At 45.7% G+C, this 25,276-nt stretch overlaps 1 protein-coding gene across 1 annotated transcript in view; it reads left to right on the top strand.

Moving 5' to 3' along the window:
• The window catches only part of LOC119956057 (mitochondrial import inner membrane translocase subunit Tim23-like), a 46,301-nt gene extending 32,400 nt beyond the window's left edge, over positions 1 to 13,901 (top strand). The window contains exons 6-7 of the mRNA XM_038782864.1: positions 3,726 to 3,836; positions 12,323 to 13,901. Coding sequence (XP_038638792.1) covers positions 3,726 to 3,836; positions 12,323 to 12,438 — 227 coding nt within the window. The 3' untranslated portion in view covers positions 12,439 to 13,901. The remainder of the gene's footprint in view (positions 1 to 3,725; positions 3,837 to 12,322) is intronic.
• The last annotated feature ends 11,375 nt before the right edge of the window (positions 13,902 to 25,276 follow it).

Below are 25,276 nucleotides of genomic sequence, written 5' to 3'. Positions count from 1 at the left end.
GATTCACCATATCTCAAATGACTATTGTAATTGTTCATTGTAATTTTTTGATAATTCTGTACTGTCAGGATGCAAATAGAATTCAATCTGGAGAAGTGTGAGGTAATGTATTGGAGAGGTTAAGCTAGGGCAAGAGAATACCCAATGAATGGTGGGATACTGAGGTATCCCAGTGGGGTACTGTGTAGAGGAAGATGGACCTTGGACTGCATACTAATCCCTGAAGGTAGTCTCTGACATGACTTTTAAAGATCAGGAAACTGCGGCACATTTGTGTCAAGGTTTGGCAGACACTTCACGTTCGGAGCCCCGCCAGCTCACCATCAGACTCTATAAGCAGGAGGCCGATCGCTGACTACTCCCGTTGCTACTTAGAATTAGCATTAACGAGGGGGTCGGTACAGGGGTTTTTCAAACGGTGGCAACCGTTCCTAGACTTCCTGGCAGAACGGTAGACGACGATCAGTGGCAACAGCAACCGGGGGGGGGGGAGGGGGGTGTTATTTCAGTTTTGTTTCTATATATTGGAGGTTTTGTCTGGGTGTATATCTTTGCTATGTGTTTGGGCGTGTGTTGATTTATTATTTTTGTTACTGCATTTCCTTTACATTTTTTGCATTTTGTACTTTATATTTTTGTTGTTGATATTTTGTGAAAACTTTAATAAAAATTATTTTTGTAAAAAGAATTAGCATTAACTTCAAAGGCACTCAGGGAGGTCTTTTTAATGTTGGGCAGAACAAGCAGTTCTCTCAGCATCTATTTGTAATTCCTTAAAAGAGAATATTTAATGCACAGTGATTTGCTCTTTCAGCATTACCAAAAGCCCAGTCGTACCAGTGCCAGAGACCTGAAGAGCAATTAATGGGAAGATAGAGAGGGTTTCTTTTTTAAACCTCAAAACACTAGGCTGCGGTTGGTTGAGAATCTTTTGTCTAGAGTTGGAGATTTGTGTCAAGTTAACAGCAGGTAGATCAAGTGTTTACGGTGGCATTCAGGGTACCTTCTTAGCCTAGGCATAGAATGTAAGAGTGGGGTGGTTATGCTGAAGCTGTATAGAACACAAGACTGAAGCTGGACTACTGCATGCAGTCAGGTTGGTCACTGCATTACGGAATAAGATATGATTGCACTAAAGTGGGTATGGAGGAGCTTTATGAGAATGTTACCAGGAATGGAGCATTCTAGCTCATGGATGACTGGATAAGACTGGGTGTGTTTTCTTTGAAACCATGGAGATTTCGGGGATTGAGAGGAGATTTAAATGATGTGTATACAGTTCAGGGGCCTAGATTTGAGTGGTTAGGAAGTTTCTATTTCCCTTGGTAGAAAGATCAACAAGAACCAGAGGGCATAGGTTTGGGCCGCACGGTAGCCCAAGTGGTTGGCACTGTGGCTTCACAGCTTCAGGGTCCCAGGTTCAATTCCCTGCTGGGTCACTGTCTGTGCAGAGTCTGCACATTCTCCCCGTTTCTGCATGGGTTTCCTCCGGGTGCTCCGGTTTCCTCCCACAGTCCAAAGACGTGCAGGTTAAGTGGGTTGGCCATGCTAAATTACCCTTGGGGACCAAAAAAGGTTGGGAGGGGTTGTTGGGTTACGGGGATAGGGTGGAGTGAGGGCTTGAGTGGGTCGGTGCGGACTCGATGGGCCGAATGGCCTCCTTCTGCACTGTATGTTCTAAAGTAGTTGCTAGAAGGGTGAGAGGGTAGTTGAGAAATGTTTTCACCCAGAAGGCAGTGGGAGTCTGGAATTCACTGCCTAAATGGGAGAAGCAGAAATAATCGCTTTTAAGAAAATACTTGGATATGCACTTGAAAGCCTGTGGGTTAGAAACCAAGAGCTAAAAAATGGAGTTTGGTTGGATAACCTCTTGATCGGCACAGACGCTGTTGGCTAAATGCCTCCTCTGTCCTAGATTTTCTGTTTTTCTGCCTCAGCTTAGATTAGCGAGCAGTGTGGGAGGTTGAATCTGGGACCTTCCCGGTGAGCTTGACTGACGGCTGCTTTCTACCTCCAAACAATCGGTATAGTTCTTCATCTTTTCTCCTGTACCTATTTTGACATTGACCTCACCATTTTTTTTTTCAATTTCTTACCCTTTCTTTCCTCTACTGCTGACCTGTAGTTCAATTTTGCTGGTAGCCTATAGGCTACATCGCGCAAATCGATATTCTTAAGTGTTGACCTGGGAGGTTTTCACAGCTTGACCTGATCCATCCCTCGCGCAGTGTCTACCAGGCAGTTTTCAGTGGCTTTGATAGATTGTAATCTGGTGCAAGAGCTGTGACTTTCCCTTCACAGTCACACAAGGGCAAATGTAACACCTCAACTCTCCAAATAGGCACATGTCAGGAAATAAATTTATGACCTGGAGTATGTGGTTCTTTACCTCCTGAGATATTTAGGGGAACAAATTCTGATTTCCTTATGTGGGAGTACCGTGGTCTTCCTGTTAGCTTCCACAAAGCAGAACAGGTGAGATTGGGAAGGTTTGTGAGTCTATAGTTGTGAAGCTACATGCTATCAATCATTGCTGTGGCAGATGAGTACAACACTGTGCTGCTGCATTTGTGTTTCTAGTTCTGCTTGTCTTGCCTGCCTTTCTACTGTAAATGTTTGACTCGAAATTTTCAAATCCATTCTCAGGATGTGGGCAACATTGACCAGGCCAATATCCTCAAAGCGGAGTGTGGTGCTGGAGCATTTCAGAGGCCATGTTAATAGTCAGCAAATGCTGTGGGACTGAAGTCACATGTAGGCCAGGCTAGTTTAGGCCGGCGTGTTTCCTTTCTGAAAAGACATTAAAACATAGAATCCCTACAGTGCAGAAGGAGGGCATTCAGTCCATTGAGTCTGTACCACCTGTGGTGATTGTAGATCTGTGTAGATGCAATACAATTGAGCAAGCACTAGAGGGAGCATGGGGGAGCACAGAGGAACAGGAAGTGAGGGCACACTTCACAGAAGGGAGAACTGGTAGCAAGACACAGGCAGGCAGCATTTGAGGTAGCTGTAAGTTAAGCACTGAAGACAGAACAAACTCACAATAAACCATCTACTCTACCTTTGAGACTACGAGCTTTATTAAGACACAAGGAACAACACACCACCCCTTTGAAAGAGCACCGTACCTAGGCCCACTCCACCCACTTTATCCCTGCAACCCCACCTAACTTGTGGACACTACAGGACAATTTAGCGTGCCCAATCCAACTAACCTGCCCATTCTTGGACTATGGGAGCACCCGGAAGAAGCCCACCCAAACATTGGGAGAAAATGCAAACTCTGCATCGGCGGTCGCCCAAGATCGGAATTGAACCTGGGTCCCTGGCACTGTGAGGCAGCAGTGCTAACCACTGTGCCACCGTGCCGCCCGAAGAATGAGTTTGACTGTTAAGGACAATCTGGTCACTTTTTCTAATCTGCTTTCTCATCCCAAATTCTTTTTTTTTGTTTCAAGCTGCATTTGAATTCTTAAATTGACATGGGACATGCTTTGCCTGAGAATTTTCATTTTTTAAAATTTATTAGCCCAGTCCTCTGTTTATGTCAGTACCATAATTACTGTAGTGCTGTACCTGTGTGGTGTAGTGTATATACTGCTTCATATTTTCATTGTCTGTGTGTTCATACGTGAAGAATTCACCGTGTACTGTTTTGAAGGGGCACTGGCATCTTTGTGTGAACAGTGCTGTCTGGCTGTAACACTCCTCTCTTTACGCAGCTCTCCTGTACAGCACGTTCGGTGTCGTCATCGAAAAGGTTCGAGGTGCCGAGGATGACCTGAACACAGTGGCAGCGGGGTCCTTGACTGGCCTACTCTACAAATCCACAGGTAAACCCGCGTTGGCATCCGCAGTCTCAATAATCTGGGGCTCCGCTTGCTCACTCTCTGCTGGTTAGCGTCCCAATTCCGTATATTGGAATAAAGGTGATATCTGCCAGTTTGCGGCAAAGGAGTACTCCTCAAATCTGCAAATTGTTGCAGTATTTTTGGTTTGGAAAATAACTCCACAACACAAATCAGAATTCCGAGATGGTGCAAAAAGAAACAATTCGAGATCCTTCATAGTGTCGACTGCCGGAGGCTCCAAAATCTCATTGTTGATTGATTCCAGCTATGAAGAGTGTCTCCAAACATGCCAAGTGTGTTGTGTGACATTTATCTGGTAATGTTTAGCTATTGTCATTATGCTGCTGTTTAAAAAGAAGTAATAAAAAATTGAACATAATCGGTAGCTGATCAAGGCCTAATCTCAAACTGAAATGAAGTTTTTTGTAATCCAGGAAATGTATTAGCTTTGCAGAATCCCTCCTCTTGGGTGCGGTCTGATAATTGTGTATGTATTGGGTCTTGAAAGGGGCCTGCAGAAATTGAGATGATAACCCATATTGGCGGATTTACATGGATATCCTTCTTTACATTTAGAGTACCCAATCTCTCTCTCTCTCTCTCTCTCTCTCTCTCTCTCTCTCTTTTCTCCCCCCCCCCCCCCCCCCCCCCCCCAAATTAAGGGGCAATTTAGCGTGGCCAATCCACCGACCCTGCACATCTTTGGGTTGTGTGGGTGAGACCCACACAGACACGGGGAGAATTTGCAAACTCCACACGGACAGTGACCCGATGCCGGGATCGAACCTGGACCTCGGCGCTGTGAGGCAGCAGTGCTAACCACTGCACCACCGTGCTGCCCTATTTACGTGGATATTCAGCCAGTATGTATATTGGATCAACTTTCTCTGAGGTTTTCGACTGCAGAATTTGAAACTGGCGCACGCTTCAAAATTTATGCACCGCTTTTGTACGTCAAAAAAGGCTGACAGATAAGTGATACCACCGGACAATGATAAATGTGTTTTTATCATGGACATTACAGCCTTGGTGGCACAGTGATTAGCATCAGGGACCCGGGTTCAGTTCTGACCTTTGGGTGACAGTCTGTATGGCGTTTGCACGTTCTCCCCGTGTCTGCGTGGGTTTCCTCCGAGTGCTCCGGTTTATACTGGGATAGGGCGGTGGATTGGGCGTACATAGTGCTCTTTTAGAGAGTTGGTGCTGACTCTATGGGCCGGATAGCCTTGTTTTGCACTAGGAATTCTGTGAATAGTGCCCAGTGCTGGTGCTAGCTGCCACCTGTCCGAGTCCAAATGTTTGTTCAGGGAATTTTCTCAAATGAACTTGAGTGTTTACTTCTTCCTCTTGTGAAATAATTTCATACTGTGTCATGCGAGGCACTGATGAAAAGCCTCTTGTGATATTAAGGGGCTGTTTAGCAAAGGGGCTGTTTAGCACACTGGGCTAAATCGCTGGCTTTGAAAGCAGACCAAGGCAGGCCAACAGCACGGTTCGATTCCCGTAACGGCCTCCCCGAACAGACGCCGGAATGTGTGGCGACTAGGGGCTTTTCACAGTAACTTCATTGAAGCCTACTCGTGACAATAAGCGATTTTCATTTTAATTTCATTTCAAAACCAAAGAAAGCTGCTCACTTTGATCAACACTTTGCTCACTTGACCAATTTGCTGTAGGTTAGGGTAGTCTAGATGGCTGCAAAATTGTTTTATCTGCTGGTTGGGGTGTGGGGTCGGGGATGTGGCTGGTGGTGGTGGAATGGAATACAGCCCATAAAGGGTGACTCTTATACGTGGCTCAAGATAGCTGGTCTGTTTGGGCTCAGTCATGAGAATAATGCTGTTCCTGTTCTTGTGTCACTATTAGCCCCTCAAGCCAGCTCCCCCCATCGGCCCTTCCAGCCAGCTCCCCCATCGGCCCCTCCAGCCAACTCCCCCATCAGCCCCTCCAGCCAGCTCCCCCATCAGCCCCTCCAGCCAGCTCCCCCATCAGCCCCTCCAGCCAACTCCCCCATCAGCCCCTCCAGCCAGCTCCCTCATCAGATCCTCAAGCCGGCTCCCCCTTCAACCCCTCAAGCCAGCTCCCCATCAGCCCCTCAAGCCAGCTCCCCCATCAGCCCCTCAAACCAACTCCCCCATCGGCCCCTCAAGCCAGCTCCCCCATTGGCCCCTCAAGCCAGCTCCCCCCATCGGCCCCTCCAGCCAGCTCCCCCATCGGCCCCTCCAGCCAGCTCCCCCTTCAGCCCCTCCAGCCAGCTCCCCCATTCACTTTACATCTTGATATTTGTTTTTTGATACCCACCTGCCTGCCTTGATTCCACAATGATTAAGGTGGCATTGCAGTAGTGTCAGTAGAGTGGTAATCCTGAGGCCCAGGCTGATGCTCTGTGGTTCAAATCTCATCACAGCAGATGATGGAATATAAATTAAATTAATAATCTGGAATTGAAAAGCTGATCTAGGCAATGGGGACCATGAAATTGGTGTCCATTGTCCATAAAAACTCAACTGGTTCATTAATGCCCTTGAAACCTGCTGTCCTTATCTAGTCTGGCCTTTTTGTGACCCACAGAAATGTGGTTAAATCTTAAACAGCCTCTGAAATGGTGTGACGGGCTCACTGGGGAGGAGGCTCCACAAATATCCCCATCCTCAATGATGGGAGAGCCAAGCACATCACTGTGGTGGAGGCATTGGTTGCCATTTTCGGCTAAATGTGCCAAGTGGATGATCCATCTTGGAGGTCCCCAGCATCACGGTTGCCAGCCAGTCTTCAGCCAATTCGATTCACTTCACGTGATTTCACTGGATACTGTGGGCCCTGACAATATTCCAGCAATAGAACTGAAGACTTGTCCACTGGACCTTGCTGTGCCCCTAGCAAAGTTGTTGCAGTAACAGCTACAACATTGGCATTTACCCAGCAATGTACACAAAAAAACAGGACAAATCCAACCCGGCCAATTAGCGCCCCATCAGCCTACTCTCTATCAATAGAGTGATGGAAGGGGCAGTCAACTGTGCAATCAAGCAGCACTTACTCAGCAATGAGCTGCTCGCTCCTAACTTCATTACAACATTGGTTCAAACATGGGCAAAAGAGCTGAACTCCAGTGGTGAGGTGAGAGTGACTGCCCTTCATATCAAGGCAGAATTTAACTGAGTGTGGCATCAAGGAGTCTGAGCAAAACGGGGTCAGTAAATCTCTGCTGGTTGGAGTCATCTAGGACAAAGCAGCTCACTTTTTTTAAAAATTGAGTACCCAATTAATTTTTTCCAATTAAGGGCCAATTTAGCATGGCCAATCCACCTAGCCTGCACTTTTTTTGGATTATGGGACAAAACCCACGCACACAGGGAGAATGTGCAAACTCCACTCGGACAGTAACCCAGAGTCAGGATCGAACCTGGGACCTCAGCACCGTGAGGCAGCAGGGCTAACCCACTGTGCCACCGTGCTGCCCTCAAAGCAGCTCACTTGATTGGCACCCCCCTCCGCAAACATTCACTCTGTCCACCAAGAACACACAATGGCAACAGGTATAAGAACTACAAGATGCACTACAGTAACTCACCAAGGCTCCTGAGACACCACTGTCCAAACCCACGACCACTAGCATCTAGAGGGACAAGGGCAGCAGACACATGGGAACCCCACCACCTGCAAGTTCCCCTGCAAGTCACTCACCATCCTGACTCGGAAATATATCCGCTGTTCCTTCACTGTGTCAAAACCCTGGAACTCTCGCCCTAACAGCACTGGGGATGTACCTACACCACATGGACTCAGCAGTTCAAGAAAGCAGCTTGCCACCACCTTCCCAGGCAATTAGGGAAAGGCAATGAATGGTGGCCTAGCCAGTGACATCCACATTACATGAAAGAATAAATAAAAAGGAATTTGCACGCCATTTGTGGACTTTAGCCCAATTTTGAGTATTATTTTGAGTTGATACTAAACTTTTCTAAATCGGATAGCTCTCAACCAGGTTCCCTGCCTTCCAGCAGATTGTTGTAAGGAAGCCTTCTGATGCATTGAGGATCAACAATGAAATTCACATTGAGGATCAACAATGAAATAAATCTTTTATCGGATGAGATAATGAATACTTCTGTATTGCATAGATCCACAATACTTTGCGCGTTTCCCTATAATAGTAATAACCGTTTATTGTCACAAGTATTAAGTTACTGTGAAAAGCCCCTAGTTGCCACATTCCGGCGCCTGTTCGGGTGAGCTGGTACGGGAAATGAACCCGTGCTGCGGGCCTTCTTCTGGCATCCCAAACCAGCTGTCTAGCCCACTGAGCTAAACCAGCTCCCTCGGCTCCTTGTGGAACCGCGTCTTGGCCATGTTACAGTCGAGCAGTTTGTCAGCACGTTTGGGGTTCTTTCTCCAGTCTCTGCTGGGTTAGTTGATCTCGGTCAGTGCGGCAAAGCGGTTGCTACAATTAATTTTCTTGCTTTTGGAATAGGCGAGGGGATCTCTGCTCCTGATTACTATCCTGCTGTGGATTGTTTGTGTGGCTATCTGAGTCGGGACGGCACCCCCGTTGAGGTGTGCTGCATCCGTGCCCTTGCCTGCCGCTGCTCGCAGTGTCATCATCAGATAAACGGCAACATTTTGTATGGTGCCAGGATAACTGTTGTGAAACTCACTGAGCAACAGCTGTGTGTACAATCTATCCACACTGCACACCAAGCTGCTGACCTTGCTGACTGAGCTATTGACAGGCTGACTACGTGCACAACACAGAGGCTTGTTTTGTGCCTGATTACATATCAGTAATGGACACACAGAGGGGCCAAGGGTGAAGAAGATGTGTTCTTTTACGTTGACATTTTAAACTAGTTTCTACCTTTTTTTTTCTCCTGGAAGTGGACATCACCATAAAAGTACGAATTTACAGGTCGTGAGTGGATTGCACTCTGTGATCATGTTCAGAATTTACCAGTTCCCCTGAATGTTTCTGTGGCAAAGCTTTTTTTTTTATTTGAAAATTGTGTCTCTCCCCCCCCCTCCTGTTTTCAGTCCATGTCCCATTGCTGAGAGGGCTTCCAGTCTGCACCTAAATAGTCTGAGATGGAACTACATCATACATGACCCATCCCCATTTTTCCACCTCTCTCTTTGAAGCTAGGGAAGGAGAGAGGTGATCAACCTCCTAAGTAGGGTCTTTCTGCATGATGTGACTAGAATCAGGGCGCCACTTGGCACTACTGTGCGTATCTTCTGGGAGGCTACGGTAGATTTAGGCGGCGAATGGGGGGAAGTTGAAGGAAACGCGGACAGGGTGGGAAAGTGGAATTCCTGTAAATGGTCAGCGTGATCTTGTTCGATGGCTGAGCCAGTTTGATTTGTCTTTCTCGCCGATTCCTGTTTCTGTTCTTAGTGCAGAGTGGTTAGCACTTCTGCCTCCCAGGGCTAGTGACCTGGGTTCAATTGTAGCTTTGGGCGGCGATCTGTGTGAAGTTTGCACGTTCTCCCCGTGTCTGTGTGGGTTTCCTTGTGCAGGTTAGGGGGATTGGCCATGCCTAGTTTCTAAAGATGTGCCGGTTAGGCAGGGTTACGGGGATAGGCAAGGGCAGTGGACCTAGGTGGGGTCTTTTTTCAAAGGTTTGACTCAATGGGCCGAATGGCCTCCTTCTGCACTGTAGGGTTCTCTGATTCACTTTCATCTTGGCAGTGCCCTGAAAACATGTTTGTTTGGCTGATGTCTCCTGATCTGAAACTTGCTGTTGTACAATTCACTCTCGCCCTCCAGTACTTCACATGGTATTTTGTATGTATGTCACTAGGCTAGAAATGTTGTTAATTAATTTACGGGATGTGTGTGTCGCTGGTTAGGCTTGCATTTATTACCCATCCCTAGGTGCCCTTCAGAAGGTGGTGGTGAGCTGCTGCCTTGAACTGTTGCAGTCCCCGAGGTGTAGGTACACCCATAGTGCTGTTAGGGAGGGAGTTCCAGGATTTTAACCCAGTTGACCGTGACGGAACAAGTCACGGTGGTGAGTGACCTGGAGGGGAGCATCACTCCTGCCACTCGTGCCTGCCTCCTGCAGAGATTGCCAGCCGGTGATGGAAAGCAGGATTCCTGGTTGAACTTTGCCGTCTAAGAATGATAAATGGTATGATCAGGGGACACCGGACCACAATACCAGTCACTCCTGGGCCCTGAGCCCAAGAGAGCCGTAGGGAGACTGGAGATATTACTACCATGTGGGGCTTGAGGAACATGATACTGGCTGCAACCATCACAGCAGCAAACCCAATGACAAAGGGTCCCACACACCAAGCCTAAGCTACACCTAATTATGAAGGATGAAAATCAAATCTTCACCCTGTATGGTACAGTGTGGAAAAATAACCATATTTATGTGCGTGGGATAGACAAGAGGCTTGGGAGCACGGCACAGAAAACTGGTTGATTGCTTGATACTGCTCTGATAATGGAGAGTTGGATTGGTTTGGATTTGTTTATTGTCAAGTGTACAGAGGTACAGTGAAAAGTATTTTTCTGCGAGCAGCTCAACAGATCATTAAGTACATGGGAAGAAAAGGGAAGAAAAGAAAATATATAATAGGGCAACACAAGGTACACAACGTAACTACATAAGCACCGGTATCGTATGCAGCATACAGGGTGTAGTGTTAATGAGGTCAGTCCATAAGAGGGTCGTTTAGGAGTCTGGTAACAGCGGGGAAGAAGCTGTTTTTGAGTCTGTTTGTGCGTGTTCTCAGACTTCTGTATCTCCTGCCCAATGGAAGAAGTTGGAAGAGTGAGTAAGCCGGCTGGGAGGGGTCTTTGATTATGCAGCCCGCTTTCCCCAGGCAGCGGGAGGTGTAGATGGAGTCCATGGATGGGAGGCAGGTTCGCGTGATGGACTGGGCGGTGTTCGCGACTCTCTGAATTTTCCTGCGGTCCTCGGCCGAACAATTGCCATACCAGGCTGTGATGCAGCCCGATAGGATGCTTTCTATGGTGCATCTGTAAAAGTTGGTCAGGGTTAATGTGGACATGCCGAATTTCCTTAGTTTCCTGGGGAAGTATAGGCGCTGTTGTGCTTTCTTGGTGGTAGCGTCGACGTGGGTGGACCAGGACAGATTTTTGGAGATGTGCGCCCCTAGGAATTTGAAACTGCTAACCATCTCCACCTCGGCCCCGTTGATGCTGACAGGGAGTGTGCACAGTACTTTGCTTCCTGAAGTCAATGACCAGCTCTTTAGTTTTGCTGGCACTGAGGGAGAGATTGTTGTTCGCTGCACCACTCCACTAGGTTCTCTATCTCCCTCCTGTATTCTGACTCGTCGTTATTCGAGATCCGGCCCACTATGGTCGTATCGTCAGCAAACTTATTATTGCCTTGGCTGCTGCTATCAGCTGTTCTTCAAATGGAAGTGAAACTACTGGAATGCAGACACGGGAGCTGTGGTTGCAGGGTCACTACAGTTTGTTCCTGTTTGATTTTGCCCCTGTGCTTTGGGAGATCAGTGAAGTGACTGCCCATGGAATGTGCTGGAAGTACACTCATTCCACAGCGATAATCCCTGTATGTGGGGCCAACACTACTGTCGTCTGGCAGACTGAAGGAAGATGAAATGTAGAATGGGAAAAAAGTTTCACAGCTTTGGAAAAGGCCAGTCAGCCCATTGTAACTCTGCTGGCTCTCTGCAACAGCAATAAAGAGGAAGTGACATAGGTTTGAGTTCCTGTGCCATCCATACACAATCCAGTACTTGCAAACAAAATGCTTTTCCACTGGGACACAGACTTGTGGTCATTTGTGACCATGAAAACCCTCTTCCCGACCAACTAATTTTGTGGTTATATAAAAATGCCAAAAAAACAAAAATTGGAGGGATCCCTGTCTAATGTAGTAATGGGGACTCCCATTTACAAGGTAGCGCACTCTTGTCTCAATCGGTGCTGGGTTGGGTAATATCAGAAGGGCAACATGGGAGTGACTCCAGTGTACACTAAATAACTGCACGAGCAGGTACCTGGAGTCCAGGGTTGATGATGGCACAAAATTAGACACTTTCTAGTTGTACCCAACAATGGGTTACTACTGGCAAAAGACAATTCACCGGACAGTTGGATTGCACCTGGGACAGTGCTTCCAACTGCAGCTCATTGCGTGCTGTTTGAGGCCTAGCCAGTTCAGCTTGATGGGGCTGGTTTAGCACAGTGGGCTAAATAGCTGGCTTGTAATGCAGAACCAGGCAGCAGAGCAGGTTTAATTCCCGTGCCGGCCTCCCATAACAGGTGTGGAATATGGCGACTAGGGGCTTTTCACAGTAACTTCATTGAAGCCTACTCGTGGCAATAAGCGGTTATTATTACATTAACTCCACGGGGGACCACAGACCTACCTTGCTGGAGTTGTGTTGAAGAAGGGTGCATCTGAAAGCAGTGCAACGGCCGTGCGCTCACATCCAGTGAAACTTTCTGTTTTTCTATTCCTCAGCTGGACTTCGTGGAGCAGCACGGGGAGGATTCGCCGGCTTTGTACTGACTGGACTCTACGCTCTCTACAACAACTGGGACCACATAAAGGGTGTGTCGGTGCGTCATTCCCTCTGACGCTGCAGTGTGGGAAGGAGCATCGGGAACATTTTTGAATAGGTGTGTTGTACAGTGAATGAGACCTGAACCCAGAGTCGCATCTGAATTTTAAAAAAAAAAATCTTTACTACCACTTTATCCCGAAATTTGGTGATGATTTGAAGGTCACTTGTCGATGGCGCAGTGCTGGTTGACATTAGACGCAGCTGAGCAGAGGTTGGAGATGCCATTAGTTGCACGTGCGAGGTCAGCAGCAATTCTATGTCTGGAGCAGTTGATAACTAGCCACAACCTCCATTAGCAGAACTGAATTGCAGTAATACTGATTGGAGCAATGCAGTCAGATTTTGGATTAGATTCCACAAAACCATATGGGTCAAAGCCCCCGATTAACTATTTTCAGTGTCTAATATTATTCTCAATTCTCAAATTTCTGTAAGTTTGAACTGGTGGTAACACACCATGAGTTATCATTGCCACCTATTGTATATTAAATTCTGATGGGGCAATATCTCTGCCTCCGTGAGGGCCTACACCTCGTTCTCCCCTCTCCACCCCGAGATGGGTGTCCCTGATTTGTCTATCCGTGTGCATCGGACTGGTTGCACATGCTCTGCTGGTCTCTAATACGGAAAGCTATATTTAAATTTTACCGATCTGGCAAGTGATTAGGAGCTGATCAGATGTACTGAATGGTTTCCTCTCATTCCCTGTTACACTTGCTGAGAATTAAATGGTTAACCCCATGAGTTGTGCAATAAAACCCAGCACTTCCCCAGCCAGTGAGTGGATTTTTGATGCTGTGATCGGTGTCTGTAATTGTATCCTTGAGGGTTGGCGGGGAGTGGGGGAGGTTGCTGGTTATGACCTGCTTGTTTAATTTGTGATTATCACTCATCTCCTCCATGATCATCAAATTCTTTCCGGTAAAGGTGAGAAATGCCACCTTGCCACCTGTTTTACTGATATACTTCTCTTTTATGATGATGGAGCTGATAGAACACTGAAACATAACAATGTACATGTGGTCTTGCATTGAAGAAAGGAATGAAACTGATCTGAGGTGCGAGGAACGAGCTTGAGAGCTGAACACTGAAAGATGTTGGGGCGCTGGGCAGATTGCCCCAGTGCAGACCCCACAGCTGACCTGACCTCAGAGTGCTTAACATTGCAGGAGTGCCCGGAAAAGGCACACAAACCATGGGTACAGAAAAGAACATGCTAACTGGCGCTCTGAATGCGACCCGGATTATTTGAACAGAAACGTAAGGCCCTTTAACCATTTCATGTTTTTATGAAGTTTTGTCTTTTTTCCAAGTTATCCTGTTAGAAAAATCTGGTCGCAAACTGGACAAGCACAGCACAAAATCAAGAAATGCTATCAAGAAATGCTATTTATTGTTTAATAAACTGATGTTCTAAATTTTCTGAACAGACTGTTGCACGTGTTTGGAGCTTAATAAAGGCCACTTCATACTTAACACGATTCAAAGAATTACATTCATTTTAGCATACGGTTAAGCCATCCCCCAGTACATCTATGTTTTATTGGGGACGATGACTATGGTATTGGCAATTGCTCCATCGGCAGGGTTCCACTAACAGCAATGAAATTAATTAGTTATTTGGTGTTAATTTTTAAAAAATAAATTTAGAGTACCCAATTCATTTTTTCCAATTAAGGGGCAATTTAGCATGGCCAGGGGCAGCACGGTGGCCTAGTGGTTAGCACAACCGCCTCACGGCGCTGAGGTCCCAGGTTCGATCCCGGCTCTGGGTCACTGTCTGTGTGGAGTTTGCACATTCTCCCCGTGTCTGCGTGGGTTTCGCCCCCACAACCCAAAAATGTGCAGAGTAGGTGGATTGGCCACGCTAAATTGCCCCTTAATAGAAAAAATAATTGGCTAATCTAAATTTATAAAAAATAAAAAAAAATTTAGCGTGGCCATTCCACCCAACCTGCAGATCTTTTGGGTTGTGGGGGCGAAATCCACGCAAACACGGGTAGGATGTGCAAACCCCACAGGGACAGTGACCCAGAGCCGGGATCGAACCTGGGAACTCGGCACGGTGAGGCAGCAGGGCTATCCCACTGCACCACCGTACTGCCCGTTTGGTGTTAATTTTGGTGAGTATACTGGCCGAATGCCCTGCTACCGTCATCTCCATGTTTTGATGAGCTATTAGGGTCTAGGCCTTCTGTTGCCTAGACCCTAAACTTGAGAATTCTCTGCCTAAACCTCCATAACAGCGGCTTATAATCTTGAAGTGAGCTACCATCTTGGCAGGAGACGCAAGAAAATAAAGAAATGGGGAATGTTTCTGTTACATCTGAGTTTGTCGCAAATAGAAACGGTATGGAGGAGCCCACACTGCGGATTCTTGCAAACACGATGAGAGGTTTTATGAAGAGGTGTTGCTGATATAATCTGAGATGGAGAACTGAAGCCCACGCAAACACACATGCTCCTGATGTCACTACATACCATGTGACACTTCACTAGCAGGGATGTATTTTCTGATACATGACAGCCCCTTCCTTTAGTACAACGACTTAACATTTATACAACAGACCCACTTATCCATTATCTCTGATACACAACATCAGATGGACGTCATTCTATTTGGGTTGTACTCGATGTTCTGAAACCTGGCTAGTTGAACATAGACATTACAGCGCAGTACAGGCCCTTTGGCTCACGATGTTGCACCGTCCTGTGAAACCCTTCTAAAGTCCCTCTGCACTGTAGAACATAGAACAGAGACCTTTGGTCGTGTCTGCTTTTACTTCAGTAGATGGGACTTTCTGGGGATTATCAAAATTGGAAAGTCTTCAGAATCTGAGCTTGTCTGAATTTGGTCTCTGTTCTGAAGTATCGCTGTCTACATTTTCTAAGGGAAATGCTTCACGAAAGTTCTAGTGAATTCGTGAGTCTTATCGGTTAGCACTGTTGCTTCCCAGTGCCAGGGTCGATTCCCGGCTTGGGTCACTGTCTGTGCGGAGTCTGCAAGTTCTCCCCATGCCTGTATGGATTTCCTCCGGGTGCCCCTGTTCCCTCCCACAAGATGTTTTGTTAGGTAATTTGGACATTCTGAATTCTCCTTCTGTGTACCCGAATAGGCGCTGGAATGTGGCGACTAGGGGCTTTTCACAGTAACTTCATTGCAGTGTTAATGTAAGCCTACTTGTGACAATAAAGATTATTATTTTTTTTAAATTATTGGATTGAATTTGTTTATTGTCATGTGTACCAAGGTACAGTGAAAAGTATTTTTCTGCGAGCAGCTCAGACCGGTCTTTTAGAACATGAAAAGAAAAGAAAAGGCAACACAAGATACACAATGTTGACAAAGCATCAGTATTTGCATGTTACTCCGAATCGATGTGTGCGCTGACATTATCAAAGACCATCTTTGTAACCTAGCTGCTAAAGGAGGAAGACCTTTATACGGCCCAAAGATTGTCGTCAAGATTAAAATGATGTCCATAGAGGTAGTGTTGGAATCTTGCCCCAAAAATTATGCTCAAAGCCTCTCTTTCTAGCTGAGCATAATTTCAACGTGCTACCAAACGTTTGTGAAGCAAATGCACTTTGAAGCAAATGTCGTTCCTATCCTTAAGGCATTATGTGCGAGACAACTGCACCAACCCCATAGGGTGATGCATCCCAAGCAAGTTATATCTTAAGCTTGGAATTGTAGTGAACAAGTGAGTTCTTGACCTCATTGTATGCACTTTCATATTCTTCTGACCAGTGTCATTCCGGTTTGGCACATGAGCAGTGTGTAAAGGCTTCAAACGTGTTACGAAGGTCAGCACAAATGTACCATAATTAATCAATCCTAAAAACGGCCTTAGTTATGTCGCATTTTGAGGACGTGATGCTTCTAAGATTGCTGTTATCTTCAAACTCCTTGTGTAAGTCATCTTTATTGATGATACGACCCAGATAACTCTTAAGATGCTTCAGAGTACCTTCTAATGTTCTTTTTTTTGTTAAATGTATTTTATTACAAACCTGTATCAAAACAGGTTACAACACATAAACATCCCAGGATACATACTTCTCAGCAATCAACTATACAGTCTGTACAAAGTTTCCCCCTTTTTCACCCCCCTGCAACAAACAGCTCCTCAAACATAGTCACAAACATAGCACACCTTTTCTCAAACCCCTCTGCAGAGCCCCTTAGCTCATATTTTATCTTCTCCAACCGCAGGAAGTCGTACAGATCACCCAACGAAACCGCTACGCCCGGTGGCAAGGCCGACCACCACTCCAGTAAAATTTGCCGCCATGCAATCAGAGAGGCGGAACGCCATGACATCGGCCTTCTCTCCATGAGCTCTGGCTTCTCTGAAACCCCAAGTATCGCCACCAAGGGATCCGGGTCCTCCACTATACTGGCTAAGACTGCAAACACTCCTGCCCAGAATGTTCCCAATTTTTCGCAACCCCAAAACATGTGTGCGTGATTCGCTGGCCCCGCGTGCATCTCTCACACTCATCTGCTACCCACTGAAAGAACCCATTCATTCTCGCCCAAATCATATGCACCCTGTGCACCAGCTTAAACTGTCAGGCTCATCATTGCACAGGAGGAGGTCCCATGCACCCTACGCAGTGCCTCACTCAGCTTCCAATGTTCTTATAAGTGTCATCTAAATAACATTACGTCCCATTTAGCCCACTCAGAATTTGAGCCATGGACCTCTCAAAAAGTGAAGGAGCAGTGTTAGTCCAAAAGGAAGTCTTCTGCACTGAAACAGACCCGTGTTTGTTGCAATACTTAGCAGCGGCTGTGATTCTGCAGCCACGATCATTTGTACATACGCCTGGGAAAGATCAATTATACCGAATTTCCATCCTCCAGAAAGTTCAGCAAACAAGTCTTCAGAGGCAGTGGATAGTGATCTGTGCACAATACCGGGTTAATAGTTTTAAAACGTTCTCATATTCTCACTAAGCCATCGTTTCACTATAAGGACTATTGTGCTGCCCAACCACTTGTAGCAACTGGTTCAATGAGATCTGTTTGGGCTAGCTGTTCTAGTTCTTCAACTTTTGGCCTGATGATGTCTGGTATATTTCTAGCTTTGAGACATTTGGATATACTATTTGGCTTGATTTTTAGCTGCACTTCAACTCCAGTCACTTGAGCCAAGTGAATCTTCGAATACCTTACCGGAAGTTGCTCTTTGAATCCACTAGTTGATTCACTGCTCCCCAGTTGAGTTTAATCTTTGCCAACCATGTTCTACCAAATGAAGCAGGAAAGGTTCCACGGACAAGAGGCAGCTCTGCCGTCTGTCCATTTTCTTCAACTTTCACCATAATGCATCCTTTTAATGGTACAACCTCTTCTGTGTACATCCTTAGGATCACGTTTGACTATTGTAAAGGCAGGTGTTTCAACTGTTGATTATAAATTGTGTCTGGTACTAAAGCTGTGCCTGTATCCACTTCTATTTTTATTTGGTGACCCTCTAGTTTTAGATTGCCATGTACCGACAAGACACCTAGTTTCACCTCCTGAAGTTGCTCGGGTACGCTGCCTTCTGAGTGATCTTGAACTTTGTCTACTAATTTATAGACACGGCTGGTCTGCTTAATGGGTTTTTTTCTTGCACATCCTTGGTGTTACGGAGATGTTTTCTGAGCCCAACACGTGGTCCTTTTTGCCACAATTCTTCCACTTATTTATCTACTCCAGCATTGCCCCGCTGAGTATCCAACCTGAGGACATTGATTACATGGTTGTCCCCTTACAGCCTTGTTTCTAACAGTCTCCGGTTTGTGGCTCTTCACTCCAGTCCCCATCTGTGAAGCTTCTTTTGTTGCTAGCTCCATAGACGTGGCAGCTTGGAGAGTTTAAATCACTTACAGAAAGCAGCTTCCTCTAAATAGCTTCACTGTGGAGACCACAAACAAGCCTATCAGGAAGAGTGTCATCAATGTTGCACCTCACTTTCTTAGTTGCTACGAAATGTAAAATGCTGGCACCTTCTTCCTGATTACAGTGGTGTAACAGAAACCTTTCTGTAATTAACAATGGTCTTGAGCAAGAAATGACCTAAAATCTACATTAGTTCAATTATAGGTTTCCCACCCCCCGCCCCGGTTTTGCTGGATAAACTAGATTTTTCAACTGCATAAATGTTTTGCCAATGTCCCTGAAACGATAGGTTGGTAGATGTGGGATTGACACCATGGTCACAAAATGTGATGCCACACTCACAATCTAGTAATATATGATGCACCCTAATGCTAATGCTCCTGGGGAGGGTTTAAACTAGTTCAGCAGGGGAATGGGAACCTGAATTGTAGCTCCAGTACACAAGAAGCTCATGAGGTCATGAGTAAGGTTTCAAAGTTTCAGGAGTGTACCGGCAGGAAGGAAGCTGGTTTAAAGTGCGTCTACTTCAATGCCAGGAGCATCCGGAATAAGGTGGGTGAGCTTGCGGCATGGGTTGGTACCTGGGACTTCGATGTTGTGGCCATTTTGGAGACATGGATAGGGCAGGGCGAGGAATGGTTGTTGCAGGTGCCGGGGTTTAGATATTTCAGTAAGCTCGAGGAAGGTGGTAAGAGAGGAGGAGGGGTGGCAGTATTACGGTGGCTGAGAGGACATTTGATGAGGACTCGAATACTGAGGTAGTATGGGCTGAATTAAGAAACAGGAAAGGAGAGGTCACCCTGTTAGGGCTTTTCTGTAGGCCTCTGAAAAGTTCCAGAGATGTAGAGGAAAGGATTGCAAAGATGATTCTGGATAGGAGCGAAAATAACAGGGTAGTTGTTATTTGGGACTTTAACTTTCCAAATATTGACTGGAAACACTATAGTTTGAGTACTTTAGATGGGTCTGTTTTTGTCCAATGTGTGCAGGAGGGTTTCCTGATGCAGTATGTAGATAGGCCAACAAGAGGCGAAGCCGTATTGGATTTGGTACTGGGTAATGAACCAGGACAGGTGTTAGATTTGGAGATAGGTGAGCACTTTGGTGATAGTGACCACAATTCGATTACGTTTACTTTAGCGATGGAAAGGGATAAGTATACGCCACAGGGCAAGAGCTATAGCTGGGGGAAAGGCAATTATGATGCGATGAGGCAAGACTTAGGGTGCATCGGCTGGAGAGGAAAACTGCAGGGGATGGACACAATGGAAATGTGGAGCATGTTTAAGGAACAGCTACTGCGTGTCCTTGATAAGTATGTACCTGTCAGGCAGGGAGGAAGTCGTCGAGCGAGGGAACCATGGGTTACTCAAGCAGTTGAAACACTTGTCAAGAGGAAGAAGGAGGCTTATGTGAAGATGAAACGTGATGGTTCAGTTGGGTTGCTTGAGAGTTACAAGTTAGCTAGGAAGGCTCTAAAGAGAGAGCTAAAAGAGCCAAGCGACGACATGACATGTCTTTGGCAGGTAGGATCAAGGATAACCCTAAAGCTTTCTATAGATATGTCAGGAATAAAAGAATGACTAAGGTAAGAGTAGGGCCAGTCAAGGACAGTAGTGGGAAGTAGTGCGTGGAGTCCGAGGAGATAGGAGAGGTGCTAAATGAGTATTTTCCGTCTGTATTCACACAGGAAAAAGACAAAGTTGTCTGGGAGAATACTGAGATACAGGCTACTAGACTAGACGGGCTTGAGGTTCATAAGGAGGAGGTGTTAGCGATTCTGGAAAGTGTGAAAATAGATAAGTCCCCTGGGATTTATCCTAGGATTCTCTGGGAAGCTAGGGAGGAGATTGCTGAGCCTTTGGCTTTGATCTTTAAGTCATCTTTGTCTACAGGAATAGTGCCAAAGGACTGGAGGATAGCAAATGTTGTCCCCTTGTTCAAGAAGGGGAATAGAGATAACCCCGGTAACTATAGACCAGTGAGCCTTACTTCTGTTGTGGGAAAAGTCTTAGAAAGGTTTATAAGAGATAGGATATATAATCATCTGGAAAGGAATAATTTGATTAGAGATAGTCAACATAGTTTTGTGAAGGGTCGGTCGTGTCTCACAAACCTCATTGAGTTCGTCGAGAAGGTGACCAAACAGGTGGATGAGGGTAAAGCGTTGATGTGGTGTATATGGATTTCAGTAAAGCGTTTGATAAGGTTCCCCACGGTAGGCTATTGCAGAAAATACAGAGGCATGGGATTCAGGGTGATTTAGCAGTTTGGATCAGAAATTGGCTAGCTGATAGAAGACAAAGGGTGGTGGTTGATGGGAAATGTTCTGACTGGTGTCCAGTTACTAGTGGTGTACCACAAGGATCTGTTTTGGGGCTGCTGCTGTTTGTCATTTTTATAAATGACCTGGAGGAGGGCGTAGACGGATGAGTGAGTAAATTTGCAGATGACACTAAAGTCAGTGGAGTTGTGGACAGTGCAGAAGGATGTTACAAATTACAGAGGGACATAGATAAGCTGCAGAGCTGGGCTGACAGGTGGCAAATGGAGTTTAATGCAGAAAAGTGTGAGGTGATTTATTTTAGAAGGAATAACAGGAAGACAGAGTACTAGGCTAATGGTAAGATTCTTGGTAGTGTGGACGAGCAGAGAGATCTCGGTGTCCATGTCCATAGACCCTGAAAGTTGCCAACCAGGTTGAGAGGGTTGTTAAGAAGGCGTACGGTGGGTTAGCTTTTATTGGTAGAGGAATTGAGTTTCGGAGCCATGAGGTCATGTTGCAGTTGTACAAAACTCTGGTGCGGCCGCATTTGGAGTATTGCGTGCAGTTCTGGTCACCACATTATAGGAAGGATGTGGAAGCATTGGAAAGGGTACAGAAGAGATTTACAAGGATGTTGCCTGGTATGGAGGGAAGATCATATGAGGAAAGGCTGAAGGGCAGCATGGTAGCATTGTGGGGCAGCACGGTAGCATTGTGGATAGCACAATCGCTTCACAGCTCCAGGGTCCCAGGTTCGATTCCGGCTTGGGTCACTGTCTGTGCGGAGTCTGCACATCCTCCCCGTGTGTGCGTGGGTTTCCTCCGGGTGCTCCGGTTTCCTCCCACAGTCCAAAGATATGCAAGTTAGGTGGATTGGACATGATAAATTGCCCTGAGTGTCCAAAATTGCCCTTAGTGTTGGGTGGGGTTGCTGGGTTGTGGGGATAGGGTGGAGGTGTTAACCTTGGGTAGGGTGCTCTTTCCAGGAGCCGGTGCGGACTCGATGGGCCGAATGGCCTCCTTCTGCACTGTAAATTCTATGATCTATGACTTGAGGCTGTTTTCAACAGAGAGAAGAAGGTTAAGAGGTGTGTTTTTGAAAATTCACCATTATTCTTAGAATTCCCCCTATACCAAAAAGGGCCGACATTCTAAATGGTGAACAGGGATTCTCACTCCCGACTCCGATGCAGGATTCGGTGGGTGCTATTCAGGTCAAACTATATTTTCAAGTTATCCCCTGGTATAACCCATACCTTCACCGAAGATTTTATCTACTTACCACTTAGTAGCATCGATGTCCTGGGTCCTGCATTGCTAAGTAAGTAAAATAGACTTTAGGAATAAACCACTTTTTCAGGTTAAGTCCAGTTATTTTATTATATTTTTTCTTTTAAAAGCTGCACTTTTTTTTTTAAATTTAGTGTACCCAATCATTTTTCCAATTAAGGGGCAATTTAGAGTGGCCAATCCACCTAGCTTGCACGTTTTTATTTTGGGGTTGTGAGGGTGAAACCCATGCAGACATGGGGAGAATGTGCAAACTCCACACGGACAGTGACCCAGAGCCGGGATCGAACCTGGGACCTCTGCAAACACTTTCTTTACAGAAAGGTAAAAAGATCTTGCTTCTGGATCCTTCTGGTTGGTTGAAGGGACCTTCAGGCCCACCTTGACAATCAATCTTCTTTAAAGTCTGGTCTTCTTGGGATGTATTTGCTGGTTAGCTCTGTTGCTAGTGTCTTGTCTATCCATGTACTGAGCTATAAGAGTTGACTCTGCTGGCTATCTCTCCTCTGACTCCTGTTTAAATTCTAGTCTTCCTTAGATGTGTAGCTGTTTAAAATCGGCTGCTTGTCTTGTCTTTCCAATGACCGAGCTGAATATGCTTCTCTCTGTTCTCCACCCCTCCTGTTGCTCCTTCTGCTTCTGCTCCCTGGGTTTATATTCTATTTCTAACAATTATTAAGTTTTTAGAGCCTTATTGTAAATTAACTTATTTCACTTTGATTGTTTAAAAAGTATCTTTGATGTAAACATTCTAATTAATTATTCATTTTGGGCATAACCTCATCTCTCAGATCTGATTACATTGTCCTTTGTGATATTCAAAGATGCTTTGGTTTCAATAGGTGTTACTTTTAATTCCTGTCATGTGAATAGTTTAATTTTACAATTGTCCCCAGCTCATAACTTTGCCTTTGATTTTGACTTTAAATTATGTTTCTTATAGACAGGTTGTCTCCAATTTTCTTTTAATTGACTTGATGTTAGTAGAATTTCACACTTAGAATTGACACCAAATTCGACTGAACATCATCCATCCTTTCCAGCTGTTTACTAAGAGAGTTAATTTCAGTGAAGGTGTGAAACCTTTGCTTTTAGCTGTATGCTAAAATTTCACTTGGTTATGACTTGAAAGACCTGCCTGTTTTAAACATTCGTCGCTTAATTAAATTGAAACTCTCATCCATGCTTTTCCAGATACTTCCTAAGATAGTTACATTCAATGAAGGTGTGAGCCATTGTTTTAGCTTATTACATGAATCCTATGTGTTTGCTAAGCCTGCTTGAGAGAAAGAATCTGCATTTGATAATCCTGCTCTTTGCAGCTGCTATTAACCTTTTGTGGGATCTTTCCCTGTATCCTCTCATGTTTCTCTCAGACCAGATATTGCCAGACTTCCATGTTTCAAATTGTAGCCACCTGGGTTGGCCACTTTCTCACACAAAATGGAAAAACGCAAAGATTGCAGGGTAAAATGGACATTGGCAAAGAAACCAGCAGTCTGCAGAATCCCCTGTATTCTAGCTGCCACAGAAACCCGTCAGAATTGTAACTAACAATCTGCGCATATTAATGAAGCGATTTACGGTGATTCCCAGGCACAATGGACACAACAGTTAAACATTCTATGGAAGGCCAGACATTCCGGCGCCAGTAGAGTCTAAGACAAAGGGCACCAATAAGGTGTAAGGAATCGGCCGGTGATCGAGGAACGGCCCCGTTATTGGGGAAATTCAAATTAATCGATTGGGAAGAGACCCAATAGATTGCAGGTTATAGAGGGTCCGCCCTGAAGGATGCAAAGCCCCTGGACCTATAAAAGTCGGGTCCCAGAACTAATTCGCTCTCTTGACCAGCTCCTCTTAGCCAGCCTCTCCTTGACCAGCAGAACACCGTTGCAGCAGAAGACCTTGAGAAGGAGAGGCCTGGTCAGCAGCCGCCATCAAGTAAGTGCCATACAACGCACGCTACGAGAGTAGACATTCCTGACCCCTTTAGTCCACACCAACTGGACGCCTGCGGATCCAGGACAAAGCAAGAGGCCATTGTTCCCTGATCCGGCAGTTCCCTTATTCCAGATAAGTATTGGCCTGTTAGTGGTAGGATTAGCCTAGTCTTGTAGTTTTATATGCATAATTAGTAGATAACTATTTTAATAAACGTGTCTTGTTTGAACTTACTAACTGGTGTATTGAGTTATTGGTTTGAACTTGAAACTTGTGGCGGTATCTTAACGATACCTGGCGACTCTAGAGCTAAGGAATGAAACAGAGCCAAATTGAGTGTAAAGCACACTCACCCAGAACGAGCAACAAAATGACACATTTTTCTGCATTTTCAAGAACAGGTGACTTAATTGAGGCATACAAGATGATCAGAGTATTAGATAGGGTGGACATTGAGAGCCTTTTTCCTCGGATGGTGATGTCCAGCACGAGGGGACATAGATATAGGACAGATGTCAGAGGTAGGTTCTTTACTCAGAGAGTAGTAAGGGCGTGGAATGCTCTGCCTGCAACAGTAGTAGACTCGCCAACACTAAACGCATTCAAATGGTCATTGGATAGGCATATGGACGATAAGGGAATAGTGTAGATGGGCTTTAGAGGGGTTTCACAGGACGGCGCAACATCGAGGGCCGAAGGGCCTGTACTGTTCTATGTTCTAATGCTGGTGTGAAGGGGTGTTTGTTTCTAGAGGGTGAAAGTGCCCATTCAACGATGGCTGGAGTCATGGCACTAAAGTGCGTTATTAACTAATAATGTAAATGCCAATAGGCCAGTAATCTAATCAAGCCAAGGTTGGAATAGCCAAATCATTATACAACCAGAATAATGACCACTGTGAATAGGGAGAGCACGGCTGTTGTCCTGGAAACCTATCAGTTCAATGGCAGCAAAACAATAGCGGCCATAATTTGTATATCAGCATGAACTTGCAAGGAAACAGTTACATGGTTGAAGTAATTTGGATTCATCAGTTTGGGCAGCAGACTTTGTTTAAAAACTTATTGCACACAGGATAGTTCTTTAGTCTTGAAAGAATTTGCAGATAACATAAAGCTGGGGGCAAGGATCCTTCAATGAGATTTGGCCACGTTGAGTGAGTGGGCAAGTGAATGGCAGCTGCAGTATAATTTGGATAAAGGTGAGGTTATCCCTTTGGCAGCAAAAACAGGAAGGCAGATTATGATCTGAATGGCCATAAATTGAGAGGGGAATGTGTAACGAGACCCAGGCATCCTCTTACACCAGTGGCCTGGGATCTCAGGACTGACGTGAGAGGTTAGAGTTCAGAAGAATGAGGGGGAGGACTCTCATAAAAAGGATATGGAGTGGGGGGGGAGATGATCAAAGGATATTGGGGGGGGGGGGGGGGGGGGGGGGGGAAAGAGGAGATCAGGC

This window comes from Scyliorhinus canicula, chromosome 22 (genome assembly GCF_902713615.1).
Source record: "Scyliorhinus canicula chromosome 22, sScyCan1.1, whole genome shotgun sequence".
Lineage (NCBI taxonomy): Eukaryota > Metazoa > Chordata > Chondrichthyes > Carcharhiniformes > Scyliorhinidae > Scyliorhinus > Scyliorhinus canicula.
Note: the sequence above shows the minus strand (reverse complement) of the source record. Positions and strands in the feature narration are given on the sequence as shown.